Source organism: Mastacembelus armatus, chromosome 11, assembly GCF_900324485.2.
Source record: "Mastacembelus armatus chromosome 11, fMasArm1.2, whole genome shotgun sequence".
NCBI classification, from domain to species: domain Eukaryota; kingdom Metazoa; phylum Chordata; class Actinopteri; order Synbranchiformes; family Mastacembelidae; genus Mastacembelus; species Mastacembelus armatus.
In genome coordinates, this window is record NC_046643.1 from 15812196 (window position 1) to 15829993 (window position 17798).

The following is a 17798-nucleotide window of genomic DNA, read 5'->3' on the forward strand; positions in this document are numbered from 1 at the left end:
AATGTCATAATCATTATCAAATATTTAGATATTAATACCATACAATGCTTACGTCAATAATAAAGTCATTGCTAAAAGAAACATTCCTTTTTAAAGTAACATTGCCACTCCTTTTAATCTCATGCTGGTAAATCTTCACATCTCACAGAAATTCAACCTTCATGTTTGACTTGAGACAAAATAACCTCAATTTAAAACTTACTAACCAGTGCAGAATAGAATAGAAATAAAGAGAAAATGGAATGAGGCCTTGGGAATTTAAGCTTGATGAAAAAGGTTCAATAACACAGTTGTATCTAATGAACTAGTTCAACATTTTATTATGTTTGCTCTCCTGGTGGGAGTTTGATAGTATTCTTTCCACAAACAATGGAAGCCTAAAGAAACAGTGAGCCTTGCTCTCTCCAAATATAAAAAAAAATTTAAAAAAAAAAATCACTGATTAGCTTGTTTTATCTTATTCGATGGCTTTTCTACACTCAAGTGCACTCAAACTGCTTTTACACTATCTGTCCATTCAACTTGGGGTTCACTGTCCTGCCCGACACTTCGACATGTGGACGAGCGAAGCCAGGGATGAAAGCACCAACCTTGTGGTTCCTGGTCAACCTGCTCTACCACAATAAATGTAAAAACACATACAACTTCTCATTGTCATATTTGTGTCCTGGTAAAACAAACATCCTACAGTATGTTAACTGTTACTCTTAAGAGGTCTGTGTTATCTAGGCTAGCTGTTTCCAATGTCTGCATTCTTTGTACTAATCTAACCAAGCAAGCAATAGCTTTACTGTAGAGAATCAAAGTGGTATCCATGTTCTCATCACACCTTCAGCAAGAAAATGAAAAAGCTTATTTCCAAGCATTTTATACTGTTTCATTAACTGCTTTGTCTTTATCTTAGCATGTCACATTGTAGGACATTAGTCCTAGTTCCAAACAAATGCACAGGTACAAAAAAAAAAAAAAAAAAAAAAAAAAGAGGATTAAACTGCTTTAAGATCATGCTGCATTCATATGAAGTGATTCACAGTAAAATCTATTTTGCACAGTGATGTCATGCATATCTGAAATGGGTTTGAAATGAACTGGACATTAACAAGTAATGACTATAGCAGTCCTGATACAGTATATACTGCTAAATTTAATTTCAACTGTAATTTCCCAGCAAAGCCATGTTATGCAGCCGGTAACCCTCCACTGAATATCATAGGGATACTAACATAGATGTTATCTAAAGCATATTCAAAAAATTAAAAGGACAGACGAGTTATGTAATTCTGAAATCGAAATGTAAAAAAAGACTTATTCCTCTTCTTTAAAGGTCCCATTGGCTCCAAAGTGCCAGTAGAGCAGCACATAGAGCTGCAGTCAGAGGCAGCTGGATGGAGGTGGCTCCATTACAGAGGTTGGTGCTGCAGCAGGTACTGGTGATGGTGTACGTAACAGTCAGGATGTCCCCTGTGCTGTTTTTGCATTTGGATTCTTCGATACAGCCTCGTTCATAGACATCCATGAAATGGGCAGAGAACTCTGGAAATGGCAAATAAAAGATTCTCCATTTTTGATGTGGTTCATTTTCAAGTGGAGAGAAGTAGAGTAAAGCCTAGTATGATGTAGCTTAATATTTAACAGTATTCAGAGAGTCAAACATGAAGAGGATACACTTTAAATGCATTTTTGTTCATTGCTTTGATGATCAGGAGGGGGAGTTTTTATTGACATATTAGCCATTTTTATAATCATGCAAAAAATATTTAACTTGTGGTTCAGCTGGTGACCTTACTGGCAACTGCAGTGTAGCATCTGTTCTGATTTTCAGTGCAATTTACAGGTGTGTCCCTGAGGCAGAAGCCAAGGATCGCCACATCACAGGTGTTACAGGTGAGGGACTCAACTGTGGGAGAGGAGACAACCAGAGAATAGGAAATTGGAAAGCACAGTGTGTGAGGGTTCCAGTTCTAATGACTTCAGCTACACCTTTATCAAGCAGGCACCTGCTGTAATCACAAAGTACTCATCAAAAGTTTGTTTTGTAGCCACTCAAGAACAATGGCCGCTGATGTGTTATCTATTATGCCACTAAATGCATAATGTACTGTACATGTGTGACTTTGAAAGAAGCTATACAAAACACCAGGTGTGTTTATAAGCCACTTACACATTGCTATGGTTTTGTTTGCTTAATTTCTGTGATATCTGAATCTACGCCAGTACATTAGAGGTGAATGAAATTTGTTTGGGGGTTTTCCGAACACTGCAAAATTACATTCGACATAACTTGTGTGTTCGGAGACGATGTGTTGGTTATTATAAAAACCGTTTTCAGTCAAAGAGATGAGTCGTGTCAGAAATAAAATGCTTAAAATCTGGCAGCATAAAATCAAAACCCACAAGTATAATCAAAAAGATGAAATGTTCTTTCATGACTCCAAGTGAGGTGCAGCATTTCATTTCAAAGTCATGCACATCTATCACACTGCATTGTGCAGGAGCTAATAAAAAAACAAATCAAATAACATCACAAAGTTAACTCACTAAATTCTGGTACAGTCCTGCTCTGACTAAACATACAGGATCATACAGCATCATGTCAGTAAGTTCATGAAATCTATTTAGAATAAATTAGAAAATTGACACATAACTCTAGTTTGTGAATGTATGAAAAATCAAATTGTAGAAAAAGGAGAATGTTAAATACAATATAATAATAATATAATTTGATAGTAAGAGCTGAAGCTAGAGGTTGTTCATTTCTCAGGGAGAGAGATTTGTCACAGGTTAACAAACACTGGCTTTACAATTATCAACATCTTATAGATCCTTATTTCAGCCCCAAAACAGAACCACACAGATTAAAAAAACCCTAGTATGTCTGCAAAATCTGGTAAAAACCTCATACCTGTAACAAACAGTGTCATAAGTGCTGCACAGCCCCACAGGAACGTGTTCATCATGATGTTCTTAGTTTCACCTACGTGTGAAAATACAACCAAAGTTTTTACTGTTTCAGGTGCTGATGGATACTGGGGGAACACTGCCTCACAGGCGGCACCTTTATACAGACGGCAGGCAAATTACAAATGCACGTCAGCTGGGTGATAAGAAAGTTTGAGTCTAATGTTTCAGCCTAAACATGGACACAGTCCTTCAGAAGAAGCATAGAAAAGTGACTCCCAGTTTAGATGCCTGATGCACTTACAGCCCCATTAGATCAACTTAGAAAACCTTATTTGGTACCAACCATCATTCATTTGGATGGATTTTGATGTAATGTTGGAATGCCATTTAACAAAAGTGGATATATATGAGTAAACTGAAACACAAATAGGTTGCTTTAGTCAAGTTTGCATTGTACAAAAGGACAGAGGCAGGATGTTGCAACATTTTATCTACCTGGAGGTTTGCAACCAGACTGGAGGTTATATGAAAAGAGAATAAAAGAGAATCAAAGCATACCTGGAGGTTCAGGTGGAACTTTGTCTTCATCTGTCTCTCTCTGCTGCTGTCCCTCTTCCTAATTCAGTTTCATCTTCATCCCTCGCATCCCTGTTTTTCTGTCATTCCCTCATCTCCTCCCTCTGTGGCTTTGTCCTTCTCTGTATCTCCTGTCTACTCTCTTCTCCCTTTCAAATGTTTTTCATATGCATTTATTCCTTCTGGCCAATTCTCGGCATTTTCTCACTGAAAAAAGCTGCAACAATAGCCATGTTTGGTTTGCACTGCAGACCAGTCAAAATACTGTTACCTACAGTACTGAAGATAAGATAAGTTAATGTAAGTCAATACTAGCATGGCCTTTATAGAAATAAATTGGTGTGGCTGGTTAAGCTTCACACAGAGATACTGACTTCACCTTCACATGCAGCAGCAGCAGCAGCAGCAGCAGCAGCAGCAGCAGCAGCAGCAGCAGCAGCAGCAGCAGCAGCAGCAGCAGCAGCAGCTCTCCATCGCTCCCAGAGTCAGTTTGGAGCAGCGATTATGTTTACACTTCTTGAGTTTTATTTCTTGCTTGTTTCAGCATTTGAAACATCTTATGTACGTAGTCTTGAGGATGGCACAGTGCCTCAAAGTAACAAGGTTCTAGGTTCAAACCCAAACTAGCAAACTGTCCCTGTAAAGACGTCACTGCCGCAGTACATCAGTGATTCTGTTGAGTACCAGCATCAAGCCAAATCTACTTTGATTCTTCTAAGTGAATTTAGATTCTGATCACCTGCTCCCCGCTGGATAAAATACAGGTTATTATTATTTATTATTAGTGTACACAGCCTGTGCACATGCCTGGAACAGGGCAGTAAAACAGTTGTGCATATACAAGGGATCTGGCCCAGCCTCAGCTGCTGTCTGGTTGATAATCACTGGAACAGAATAGTGCTAGTAAGATAAAGATGTTATTAAACTAGTGCATTTAATGCTGATATTATGGTAAAATAAGAGCAACTAGCAGAGGCAACAGATGTTTCAAAGTGATTTTCTTTATTTTGATATAAAGGTTTAGACACAAAAAACTAAAAGGATAAATAAATGTTGATTAAAAATACAAAGCAAAACAACAGCACGGAAGATTTACGAACTCAATGTTTCCCTGAAACATCCCATTGATCGACTTCCATGATGTGGACCCCTGTGTTTTGTGTTTTAAAAAAACTGTAAGATTTTAAGACTGATACATCATATGAGCATGTAAATAATCATACTTACAAGCTCATAGGGTTCATTATTTTGGATAGTGCTTTTGATCTTGTTTGGTATAATCAATCATATTGTGAATGGATTTCAGGAGCATCTGACAAAACAGATGTTGCCGTTTCTGTCACAAATGCATTTTACAGCATGGTTCCCCACATGGAAGCAACAATGGCTGCACCAAGAGCAGCAGTGAGAGTCATCTTGGTGGTTGGGGAGCCACTGATAGTTACGGGGTTGCACTTGTCCGCTGAGCAGCAAGTAAGTGTGATCTGGTAAGTAGCAAACAGCAGGGTGTGGTTGGTGGTCGCATTGCAGGTGGTGGCATTATCCAAGCAGCCCTGGGAGTTGAAGCCGGAGAAAGATGAGAGTGATGGGAAAGCTGAGGAGAAAGTATGGGAAAGTAAGTCAGTACATTTAATCAATAACATTATGACACATTATTTATTTTTCTCTCCATCCTTCTTTCCCTCGTTCCTTCTGTTGCTTGCTTCTACTTTCTTTCCTTTTCTTCTTTAACTGATCTGAAACCAGTGGAAACACCCAGAACTGCAAATACATCTTCCCCTGACAGTGAAACTTCTCAAATCTCAAATCTCAACTGATACAGCACCATTACCTCATTGGCATTATTTTATAAACAACATACACAAACATTAAGGACTTCCTGCTTTGCATCATTGTGAAGCTAGAACATGAATATCTAGTTACACAGGATACTTGTTTGTCAGCTAGGAACACAGGTGTGCTTGTTGATCTGTGTATGCATGAGTGGGTGTCACAGTATTTGGGAGTGATTTCATGCCAGTGTTGTTATGTCATGTTAAAAGGAAAAGGGCGTAAGCCTTTAAGGGGTAACTTACCTGCTTTTCCAGTGTAGCAGACACTTGTGTTGGTGGTGCAGGTCTCATTTGAACTGCCAAAGCAAGTCCCAAAAATACCTAAGCTACATTTGTTGCAGGTCAGCGACTCCACTGTAACACAAATAAAAGCACAAAGGTTAAAATCAAAATACATTTTACATTCATGAACAATGTACAGAAAACAGACTCAAGCTGTCTGGAGCTGAAATTAACCAAATGAGAGACTTGCAATTGAACTCATTCATATTCTGATATCAAAGTCATTTTTTGTGCAAACCTTTCTAGACCTTTACCAGCTTTGTGTTTTAATTTCATTTTTAATTTAATAGCAGTGATTGTTTTATTTTAAAGTTTGCATTAATGTTACAGTGAAATGAAATACTTTTGTACTACTGATATACTTTGAAGTAGAGCTTTTAGCAACCAGTGTTTTGAGGACTCTGTGGGCCACCAACACAACCCGCACTGTGGTGGAAGAAGAAACTATTATACTACACCCAGCTCAGGTAAATTCTAATGGACATTTCCAGAGGCCATCTGCCATCACCTCAGGTCAGAAATCAGAAAATTGTGGGTGTCAAAGAGTTGTTTTTTTTTTTAAAGAAATAAGTCTCTGAAATCTGTTGATTGTGAAGTTTGAAGATTATCCTGAGTAACTGACACCTGGGTGGCGAGTATTTATAATTTATCATTTTTATAGTCTTTCTTAGAGAACCCCAACCATGTCATTTAAGTGGCATGGTGTAGGTGAATATTTCTTATGTACATGCAAGGGCTCGAGTAAAATGAATTATTTTGATTTGTACATAAACACTGATTCACTGTTACATTTGCCTAATTTACTCAACTATGCTACTGAGTGAAAAAAAATATCTGAATAAAAGGCTAAAACTTTTTGGAGATATTTTGCACTGAATAAATGCATAATATACAGGATTTTTTCAATAAGTTTGATTTAAACACAATTACATCTCAATCACTGTATCATATTTCTCTTCAATAAAAAAAAAAGTGCAATTATTGATGGTGAAATCAGATTATTGGTTAGACTTACCAATCACGAGAGATGCAACAATTGCAATGACTCCAAACAGGACCCTGGCCATCTTAAGGTGTTGGTTTGATTCTTGGTTTCGGTCAAGGACAAAAAAAAAATCCTTCCACAGAGAGCTTGGAGCTTCTTAGATGCTAGGTGTAGGTAAAAGTGATAAGCTTGTTGGGTGGCCTGATATTTATATGGTCTGACAGATGAAGGGAGGGGACAAGTCTTGAGTGACAGTGGAGGAATGTCTGATTACCATGAGCTGACAACTTTCTGTTGTCTTAGGTCTATTTTTTTTTTAATTTACAAAATATAGCAGGATATTTGAATTGATGTGTATTTGACTTAAGTTTAGTTTTTATGCTGCTCTAATCTGGACCCAACAAGCTCTTACACTAGAGACATTTAATTTTAAATGTAAACCTAAGACATCTGTTCACTATTACATTTTATTTATTTTGGAACCAAGTTCTTTATCCTTTACACCATTCCTTTTATATGAAATGGGCTGTGTCAATTTATTTTCTTCGTCTAAAACCAACAATATTGAGTTTGAGGGGATGTAAATGATCAAATCTTCCCATTTGAGAAGCTGGAACAACAATTATTTGTCATTGGAAAGGAGCTTTAAAACATGACTGTTAGAAGATGAAAAGTACTGAAAGGGGCTTTCGAAATCATTCTGGATAGGAAACATACGACAAAAAACAACCAAAACTGGAGTTATGATACATGCTAGTGTGTGAGATACATCTGAATTTGTTCATTCTTAAATATAGTTTTGTTAGGAGCACCTCATAACTTTTATAATCATGAAAGCCTCTAAACCATCTAGATCAGACCACATTTGTTGTAAAACTACTTTGTCCTAAAATCAGGACTGCTGGTATGAGTCTTCATACCAGTAGCAGCAGCACTAACTGCTCTGGGGCTACTGAAACCAAAATAACCAGTCAATCCTGCAGGATGACAATTAACAGGCAGGAAGAAACCAAACCAGTAACACAGTAAGCCCCCTCCCTCCGACTTAGATGTTTATCACATTCTTCAAATTGTCTACATATTGTGTTTTTCACAGAAATATTAAGGGCAACACATTTCTTTTGTATAGTAAAAAAAAAAAAAACAAGTTACAGGAAGTTGTAATTCATCTTTAATAATTTGCATCAGCCCTGACAAACTTCCATTGGTTCGATCAATTACATTTCACTATATGCAAACACCGCAATGGTTGATTTAATCATGTCCTTCCATATATCCATAAAGCTTTTTAAAAGTAGAAAGGTAACCAAAAGCCTTGACCCCACAGCTTGTGAATGATGTGCAGTGTGGATCTGAAACCAATATCAAAAATAAACAAGTTAAAATTAAAATGTAACCTTTGTCAAAAAAAAAAAAAAAAAAAAACTAAACCCAGCTTTTTAAAAAAAAAAAAAAAAAAAAAAAACCTTACATGCTAAAGTAACAAAGCAGATGACAATTCAAGAGATGTGTTTATGTAAGCCTTAAAAATCTAGTTATTTGTTTTTGAAACCTAAGATTATAATATTATCCCCTTCTTGCACAGAGTTGCACAATAAATACCAATTTTGTGTGTAGGATAAACATGAAGCTATAGTCCAAAGATGTCAGCTCAGCAACAGAAATACAGGACAGACAGGTCACCTGATTATGACTAAATGTAACAAAATCCAATTCTCAAATCCAACTAAAGCTCACCAAGATGTTCTGTGTGGAAAATCAAAACAAAACTCACATTTACTAAAGTGTTGCATCATTCATTTAAGTTGTAATGGCACTGATGGACCTTTGACTAATGATGTTAGTCATACAGTGAAATACGTGACTCAGCTATTGACACCCAGTCATGCATCTAAGCTCTTTCAGGTGGAGAAAATTTAATTGTAGGACATTTAAACCTTTACGTCACAGCTGCCCACTTTAATATCATAGATTTGAGGGTGGAACCATCTTAAAACACAAAACCAAAAAGAGGAAATTAAATTTGAACAGAAATTCTTTGAAATGAAAGAGGGAAAAACAGAATAGAGTTCATGTCCCAGGAGAGGATAATTTTTGTAGTACTGGTGTGTGTTTTTGCGTTTTGATTTTGTGCCCTTTGTCATTTGTGGCATGTTCTGTCAAACCAGTACGTTGACAACAAACAGTGCAGCGATGGTGGCGAGAACCAGGTTCAGCTCAGAGGCCACAGGGAGACCTGGCGCAGCATTGCACAAGTCGCTGTTGCAGCACGTCTTGGTCATGCTGTAAACAGTGGAGTTGCTGATCGAGGGGAAGGTCGTGTCTTGGGTCTTGTTGCAATCAGATGGTGCTAAACAACCCTTCATCTTGACGGCCACAACTCCGGCTGTGGAGCAACAGCAAACACACTGACTGTCAGTGTCTATTGAGATGGGCTGGTTGGAGTAGCACACACAGAAATGCATACATACATTGTTTCTGGGCTACACATTGTTACTCCAGTCTTCCAGGTATTAACTACAACTAATTCACTACAAAAGACCAAACAATCCTTTAAATTGAATTTTATATTTAACCATCTCAAATTATAATTTGTAAGAACATTTGAAAAGGTTATTAAACACCCAGAACAGTAAATGTGTGACATTGAACATAAAAAGGCAGATAGGTGAGTGTGTGTCTCCACCTACAACTGATGCTTGATTTTTATTAGTCAGTCCCCCCCCCTCCAAATTAGTCACATCGCTCAAAGAGGATTAGGATCTAGTGCATCTAGAAAACTGAGGAAATTTGCTGATTTGTTGAGCAATTAGGAATCAACTAAGTGATTGGGTCATTTAAGGTAATCAACAAAAACAAAGTGTTCCTCATCTCTGCCTTCTCATGAATATGCTTTCATGTTTGCAGTTATCCTCTTATTGAGGTAACAGGATAAGGTATTGTGAAAATGCATCTGCTTAAGTTTCATGAGAACATTAACAGGCTTCAAGAATGCTGCTAGGTGAGATTTTTAGCTCCTGAGCTTCTTACCTGCTTTTCCAACACCATTGAAGCATTGTTCGTTAGCTGCACACGTCTTTTTAGTGGTGTAGCACAAGTTCCAGAAACCAATATCACATTTGTAGCATTCCAGAGCTTGAACTGATAAATAGAGTGGAGGTGATAGAGTAGGGGTGGGGGTGCAGGGAAACAGAAGGTAAGGAAAAAGGAAAAATTAGATGATCTTGTAATAAAATATAATTGCTGTAAATGTCTAAAATTAAAAACCGTTTCTGTGTTTGAGATAGACATCACTTTCATTTTTCATCAAGTTCAGCCCTTTAACATCTGTGATTGGTTTCAAGATGCAGGAAAAACAACTACCAATGTGAACTCTAGATAATAACACCAGATTTTGAACTTGTAAATTTAAGCATGAGACATTATCTCACACATATACACTGAAAACACCTGGAAACCTATATCCAATATGTCTACCCATGTCTGTTTATCACAATGCCGTGATCCCAGTGGCCAGTATCTGTATTCATTGAGAGGAAATTTCTGGTTGTGAAGTTGATTAGTTTCAGTGTTTTTCCAAAAACCTGAATTAAGAAAATACTGTTTAATTGTATACAGACATCTTACACACTGGACACAGGCAGTCTTGGAGCCCTCAGGGGCACAGCCACTGAAAATGAGTCAACTATCTAGTCAAACATCTAATTAAAAATAAAGAAAAACAGATAGACCAGAAGAGGATTTTAAATAAGGAAGAACAATCCTTTAGTTTGTCAATAGAAATTGGGGTGAAGTGGCTGAGAAAGAGATGATTGAGGAAGACAACACTGCCAACTCAATCCAGTCAATGTTGGCATGATTCCACCAGGCCTGAAGCTGTGAAGCCACAGTGATGCTGAAACAATGCAGCATCCGTGACTCAGTCCAGGGAGGGGAGCTACTCAGCTGCTGGAGGAAGACCTGCTGAAACATCAAAAACCTGTCCCTCAAGTTCCACCATGGGCATCCCATGACTAGCATTGTTCTGGAAAGTACACACTGAAAACATTACAAGCAGAGTTTCTTCTCATTTGATCTAAATTCATCTAGCCCAGGTGAAACTATTGAAAAGAGCAAATGAAGCTCATCCAATTTACACTGTATTAGACCCAAGCATGCTCATTCAGATTGTGTTACATTGGCCCCATTGGTTTAAACTTTAGGCCTGTAAAAACATTTAAATAAAGATCTTTGAAAACCTGTTTGATGGTCTGATTGCCTTTCCCTCATTGTTTGCATTCTGTTATTCTTTTTTTTCTAAGTAAGAATTAGTTTAGTAGAATATCTGAAATCCATCCACTTAACTATCAAAAACAAGAACATACCGATGTGACTAGTTAACACCATTGTTAGCCAGAATGATGTCTTACCAAGGTGTGCTGCTGTTTATCATGATGTTTACTTAGCTGACTCATGCCCATTTAACATTTTTTCCAGCTGAGTTCATTGCATCATTCAAAAAAAAAAAAAATCTAAAGCATTGATCTTTGATCAGTTTTTCCACTGTCCAACTGTTGAGAAATGCTATAGAAATAGGAAACAGAGCAAAACTGAATTTCCACCACATACAAAAGCATTTGACTTAAAAGCTTTTGATTCTACTCTTTTTAATGTGAAGGTTATATACATACTTCAGAAAGTAAAAGCTATATATTGAGTTGGGAAATGCTGACAGGCTTCACAGATTTAAACACACACACACCTATCCTTTTCTACAAGAACAGCCACACATCACACACCTTGTCCCACTGGTTTCAGTTACACCCAAGCTCAACTACACCTGACAATTTCAACACATCTGACATGTTCCTGTTGCATAAAATTTATAAATAAAATCTTAAGATAAAACCAAGATTTCTTTGTCCTGACAAAAAGTCTGTTTAACAAGGCCCCGACCCAGTGTCTTTTACAGAGCTGTGTACCAAATAGCATTAAAATGAGGGAACATAAACCTTCAGTCGGAGGAAGTGTCATATGACCACAGTACTGCCACTCCCACTTCAGCACAGTGATTGTTATGTGACTTATCACATCTCCTTTTATCTTCCTACTGCCCTGTAGGCATTTGAAATCCTGTCTGACCAGATCTCAGCCACTGTGCCGTCTCATTTACAAGCACATTTGTGCAACATCTGTCTTGGTTAACTTTTGTTTCCAGCATTGCAACCAAAAAATAAAAATAAAAAATTTGTCCTGTCAAGGTCATGGATGAATTAACTGAAGAGGCCAACCAGGCACAACAAGTGACCAACAACATTTCTTGTTGGAAAAAACCATGACAGACAACAACTAAAAACTGATACAAAACAATCACACAGCTGGAATTACCACAGAACAACTTGACAACCAAGAAAAAATGGCTACACACAGACTTAAGACTTGGGTTTAGGTGTCGTCTACATAAGCCACAGAAGGGGCCTTCACTGGTTTGTTCAGGGACCCACTGTCTCAATCTGTCCATGTTTGTTGAGTGTGACGCAGTGTGGAGGTGATGCTTTATGGGAACAGTAAAGCTAATGATGCGCCAGCAAGTTGTTCACTGCAGAAGTTTCGTTTTCACCTCTTTAAATTGGAACAGATTGGCATGTGAGAAGATCTGTACATATTTGCAGGCTTAATTAATCATGAGCAATTGTCAGATGAGTACTAGTCATTGTCAATAGACTTTCAAACCAGTACTTCCAGACTGAGTTCAAGTACTTTTCAGTGGGGAGGGGGTAAACAAATACATATACGCCTCACTACTGGAAATCATGTAATATTTTACTTCCTCAACATCACTGAAAGACATCTGACCAAAAAACAGCCGCATCCTTTCACAGAAGAAATTCCAAGTCTAAAATAGATTTATGCGAATTGGCAACTGGGTTCTCAGTTCCTTAAGTGACTTCCAGTCACCAGTTTATTAGGAACACTGAAAACTAACACAGTCTAGTACAACAATCCTGATATAAATCCTCCATGAACATGTTCACATTGTTTGCTAAATCAACACTGATTCAGTAGTTAAAACAGAATTTAAGCACTTTTTAGCTTTTAATACCAACTTCTTTAAATTGCATACTTATACACATTTCTAGAGTGTTCATGGACTTTGTAGTTTAGATTTGTTTAATCTATGTTAATGAGCAGCATCATTTCTCCTACATAAAATCAGAATCTGGAAGAGAATAGCATTGGTCAAATTGAGCATATTTCCATCACAGTAGTGGGGAGTAAAAACATGGCAGAAAATTCAAGTAGTAACAATACCGTTTTCTAGTAAATACATTTTTAAGGAAAGTAATACTAATTCAAAATTGTATAGAATAAGTGGTCAGCAAGAAACCTGTTAAAACACTCAGGTGTGGCACGTCACTGCTCACTCAGTGTGCTGCCTTTGTTTTAGACTGCCCTCTGCTGTTCACTCACTAAACTACAGGGCAGTGACATCCTGAGCAACAGGGGGGAAGAAAATAGTACAGAAAAACTAACAGAAGCTATGAAAACAACTCAAACCCAGTTAAGTCTAACACCTGGGAACAAGGTATTAACTGATTTTAGAGGATTTAACAACTAAAAGTGATGCATTACCTACTCATCAGTGCTTAAGATGGTTTGTGGACAGGATTTCCACATAAGGGCATTAGTGTTGCAAAATGTGTGTTTTGCAAAATAAAGTTTAAACCTTTTATGAATTCAGCACGACTGCTCTGTCCATCTGTGGCCAAATGAAGCATCTGAAAAACCACAAATCTCATTTCTGTGTCTAATTTAGCAATAAAAAGCTCATTTTGCTGAAGCCTTATATTCTGTGTGAGCTCACTGTGGGGGAACAGCTGGAAAGAAAACCAGTGAATAACACGAGCCAGAAATTAAACTAAATGTGAGTCATGCGCTACAACACCATGCTGTGCACACAGAAAGTTGAAAGGCAGCAGGTGATGCATATGTGCAAACAAACTTGTGAAAAATAAAACGAAGGCAAATATGCAGAGTCTGTTTTAAAAGACTTTCTGGACTCAATTATCATATACACGTTGCAGCTTAAGAAGACAAATACACCAGGGTGGATCTGATGAACTGTTCAAACATCCACTGTTTGCATTTGGATGTATAGCATGGAAAATCTCAATGATAATTGAGAGGGGATTTAATGATTGAATGGTTTTCATTTTTGATAGTTTTTTAATGATTTAACTTTCTCCTTAAAGCTACAGCAGGACAATTTTGTGACAGTAGGTCAAAGATGGACATTGTATTTTAAGTGTAAAATGCTTGTTTAAAACAGAACTTTTCGTTTTATTCATGTCTCCATCACTAAGCTGCTTGTTGCGATAGTTTAAAAAAGCATGGACAAGCAAGGCTTTTACCTTATTACAGTCATTATTTGTGTACACTCTTGATAAACTCAGCAAAAGTGGTAAACTATCTCAAAATTAAAAGATACAAATGTGGATAAATTAAAACAGCCTCCATTTCATCATCAGCTGCTCTGGACATTCTCCTTCCATCTGGATTTAAAAATAGCTGCAGCCACACAGGTGAGTTTGACTGTTTTTCTAGTAGCTGAGGCTTGGGGAAACCTCTCAGTAGCCTGTAACATGTTGACTTCAAAAACCAACTAGACCACCATGTGAAATCATCTGCTATTCTCCAGAGTAGACATGCCCAGACCAAAAGATTCCCCCCTCCTGGTCACATGTGCAGGGAGATTATAAACCCTCAGTATGTAATTATCTCCATTTATGAATCACTTCTCTCAAAAACAACTATAAGCAGAGGATTGCTGGGCTCACATTATCACCTTAAAGTGAAGAAAGGTAGCCAGAATAGATACTGCGATGTTCATTAGGAAGGGTGTGGTCTGAAATAACAGGAAGAAATCGATACAGCAGGAACCTGACAACACAAATGGACAACAATAACCTCAAAACACAATAGAAAGAAGTGAAGGGCTGTTTATGTGCACAGCCTGCACATGCACAGAGATGGAACCTATGAGTTGGCCAAAGCCTCCACTATTACACAGTGAGGAATTTCACATGAAATGGCTGACAGGTTGGGACATGACTGTCTGATAACAGCTACTGAAGAGAAAAAACACCCTCATAGCACAAATGGGCTCCCTCATCCCAACCTCTAATAACAGCATTAAGTAAAGACTGGAATGTGACTATAAAAGGCCACAAAACTCTGCTCCTACTTTCTGTTCAAACGAGGTCGACGTATTGTCAGGATTCCTTTTCACATCCATTAAATGCTGGAAAAATAACCAACTCCAAGTTGGAAGTCTAACAAGACCAAGACCAATTTCTTGTTTTATCCAGCCAACTTTCCAAAACTCCAAAAATATGCAGTTTACTGTCAGCTCTGATGAAGCAGCAAATTCTCATGTCTGACAAACTTAAAAAAAAAAAAGAAAAAAAAAAGGATGTTTGCCCAACTAAAGTCAATTAATGATCAACTTAATTATTAGCCAATCAACTATTTATCTGCTAATTTCACCACTTTCAACATTTTACCTCAGCGGTTGGACCACTACTTTAAGCTTCCTTAAACATTTACCTTTACCTTTAGAGAGCAATTTAAACTCTTCAGCTTTTAATAGACAATTTAAACTGTTCAATCACTTTGTAAACTTGGCTCGTTGTTAACGCACCAATAGCTGGTGATTCTTTCAGATACTTTTCAAACAGATGATGGATCATTGCTCATCATCTCATCTGGAACAAAAGCTCATCAGGTTTAATCAGTTTAACTAACTCACAGGCCATAAAACCAGGAAAAGGCAGTAAATCATGATTTGACTGCGACCAAACTCACACAGCTGCATTTAATCCCCCATCAGGGTGTTGCCAGGTTTGTTGCCAGGTTTGTGCATTTGTATGATGTGATATTCAGCATAAAAACGTGAGAATGTTTATTTTAATTGCTGCAGCTTCATTGCCAAATGTGTCACAAAGGTGCCCACTCCTACTTTGGGGGGGGGGGGGGCCCAACGCCCCTAAAACGATGTAAACACATCACTGGCATGAAAAGCGAACACACCCAGTCAGTCATTATCCTCAGGCTCTGCACCTTCCACTGAGCACACCCAGTAAACAGACACATAAGCTCCCAACGCCCAGAACCAAACCAGATTTCATAAGTCATAGTTTCTTATTTATATTATCTGACGCCATCTAGTTGTTTCTTTTCCCGTTTAACAGCAAATATTAAGAAGAAAATAACGGAAACTAAAGACGCACTGAAGTTACATTCACCCTCAAGACGAACTTCATGCAAACAATGTCGATGTTATTGGGAGAAAACCTTTAAACGTTAATCCCTCAAATATTTTACATTTTAGAAACGTTAAAATCTAAATTCGATGATAAATAAGAGTCTCACCGACTGCAAAGCAGAATCCGACTGCGAACACCTGGAGAATAACTCTGTTCATCTTGGCAGAGAGACGAGAATAAAGTCACAGAGAGAGAAGACGCGGTCCTGTCTGACTCAGACCGTTATAACCTCCAACAACAAACTTCTGCTCCGCCACTCCCTTCATTTATAACCTTGCAACGCCTTAACCAAACGTCACCGTTATCCAATGAGAGGAGGTCTTCCGGTACATCCACCCAGCTCTTCTCAAAGTGTCCCACCTGTGTGATTAACAGGTGGCAGGACCAGACAGTCCAGCACGAGGCTAAAGGATGGGAAGGCTGGAAAAACTGAACTCATAGTGTTTGTGTGGTGATTTTATCGTCATGGTGTTTTATTTACAGTCAATTAAAGTCACTTCTATGGTCTGGGCATCTATAGATCTGGGCTCTTTTTTACTCTGGTGACAGCTCACGTGCTGCTCGACCCCTGGAGGGTTTTAGCACTGATACATTGACTAAAGTTTATTATCAGATGTTAATGATGAGACATGGATAAATTCAGCTATAGTTAAGTTAAAGATCTGGTTTTTCAGTCTATATGCATTTAATACTTCTGCTTTCTACTTCACTCAGTTCATTCGACAGACATTTTTCATACAATGATTTCCCATTAAAACATATGATCAAACCTGGCAAAGATCAAATCAGTGGTGTCTGCTGGGTTTTTCTGCAGAGTGACTACCTTTCACATTGTAAGTACATTTTGTTGATTACTTTGACTTAACTAGGAATTTAAATGCAGAACTTTCACTTCTTTTAGTTCTATATTCTTAAATTGTTACAGTGATAGTCAGTCTAAACAAAAAGATCTGAAGATCTGGAAAACCTTTATTAGCTCATAAAAGTTTAATGTGTTCTTCAAAATCACTAGAAGAAAAAACATTGATGTAAAATCTCCCATCAAGACGACATGTTAGGCTGAAGAGGTTTTAATAAACAAGGTGAAGGCAGTGGTGTGGGTGTATGTCAGGTCAGTGACGCTTTACAGTAACACAATAGACCGCCTCACTTTTTGCTCTACTCCTTGTTCCTTTTGTACAACTGTGTGGTCCTAACACGCAGTGAGACAAAGTGGATCACAGTGTTGTATTTTAGCTAACACACTTAAAATCATCTCACTAATGTAAGAAAATAAGCACTAAAGAAGATAATGGAACTGACCTCTAGTTATATAAAGTTACCTCTTGCACGGATTCTTAATATTCATTGATATTTTGATCCTGACAAGTGTGTAGAAGTTTTCAGGACACAGTAGAAAGTAGTAATACTTGATTCACTGTTGGCCTCATTTCAGTTTTTAAGTATCATACAAATTCAGGTTTTCCCACAGGCAATATCTCAGTGTACCTGCAGCTGCAGCCACAGTAAGAGCAACGGACTGCAATACCCAAAACGTATAATGCATCTAACACAATTTGTGTGAGACTAAAACTGCTTGAAGGGACCCTTCCACACCAGCAGCCTCAGTCTCAGGTGTTTTTGTAGAGCTGGTAGAGACAACAAACAGAGCTAAAAGAATATGAATGATGATGGTACTACTAGTAAATAAGCACCTATTTGCCAACAAATTCACCATCTCATATTAAAAGTTTGTCATATGTAAATATTTTCTCAACATGTCTGCAAGTGACCCAAACGATCAGATCTTGCTCATGCTTTTACCCTCCATAAATGACACAGGCCCTGAATATTTTGCAATGTACCTGAAGGGCTTGATGAAGTTGTTCTTACAGTTGTTTACTGCAGGATAAGGCAGGTCACAACAGGCCGTTGTGT

General features: G+C 37.8%; 2 protein-coding genes across 2 annotated transcripts; both read right to left on the reverse strand.

The window, feature by feature from the left end:
- Positions 1–1318: 1318 nt before the first annotated feature.
- On the reverse strand, positions 1319–2954 carry LOC113126461 (sperm acrosome membrane-associated protein 4-like). Its single transcript, XM_026300477.1, has 3 exons — positions 2903–2954; positions 1787–1897; positions 1319–1533 (listed from the first exon to the last, which is right to left on the reverse strand). Exons 1-3 carry the CDS (start codon positions 2952–2954, stop codon positions 1319–1321), a joined length of 378 nt encoding a protein of 125 aa, XP_026156262.1.
- Positions 2955–8504: 5550 nt separating this feature from the next.
- Positions 8505–16125, reverse strand: spaca4l (sperm acrosome associated 4 like). The gene is made up of 3 exons (XM_026301097.1): positions 15988–16125; positions 9607–9717; positions 8505–8962 (listed from the first exon to the last, which is right to left on the reverse strand). The coding sequence occupies exons 1-3, from the start codon at positions 16037–16039 to the stop codon at positions 8736–8738; spliced, it is 390 nt and encodes a 129-aa protein (XP_026156882.1). The 5' UTR covers positions 16040–16125; the 3' UTR covers positions 8505–8735.
- Between the last annotated feature and the right edge of the window lie 1673 nt (positions 16126–17798).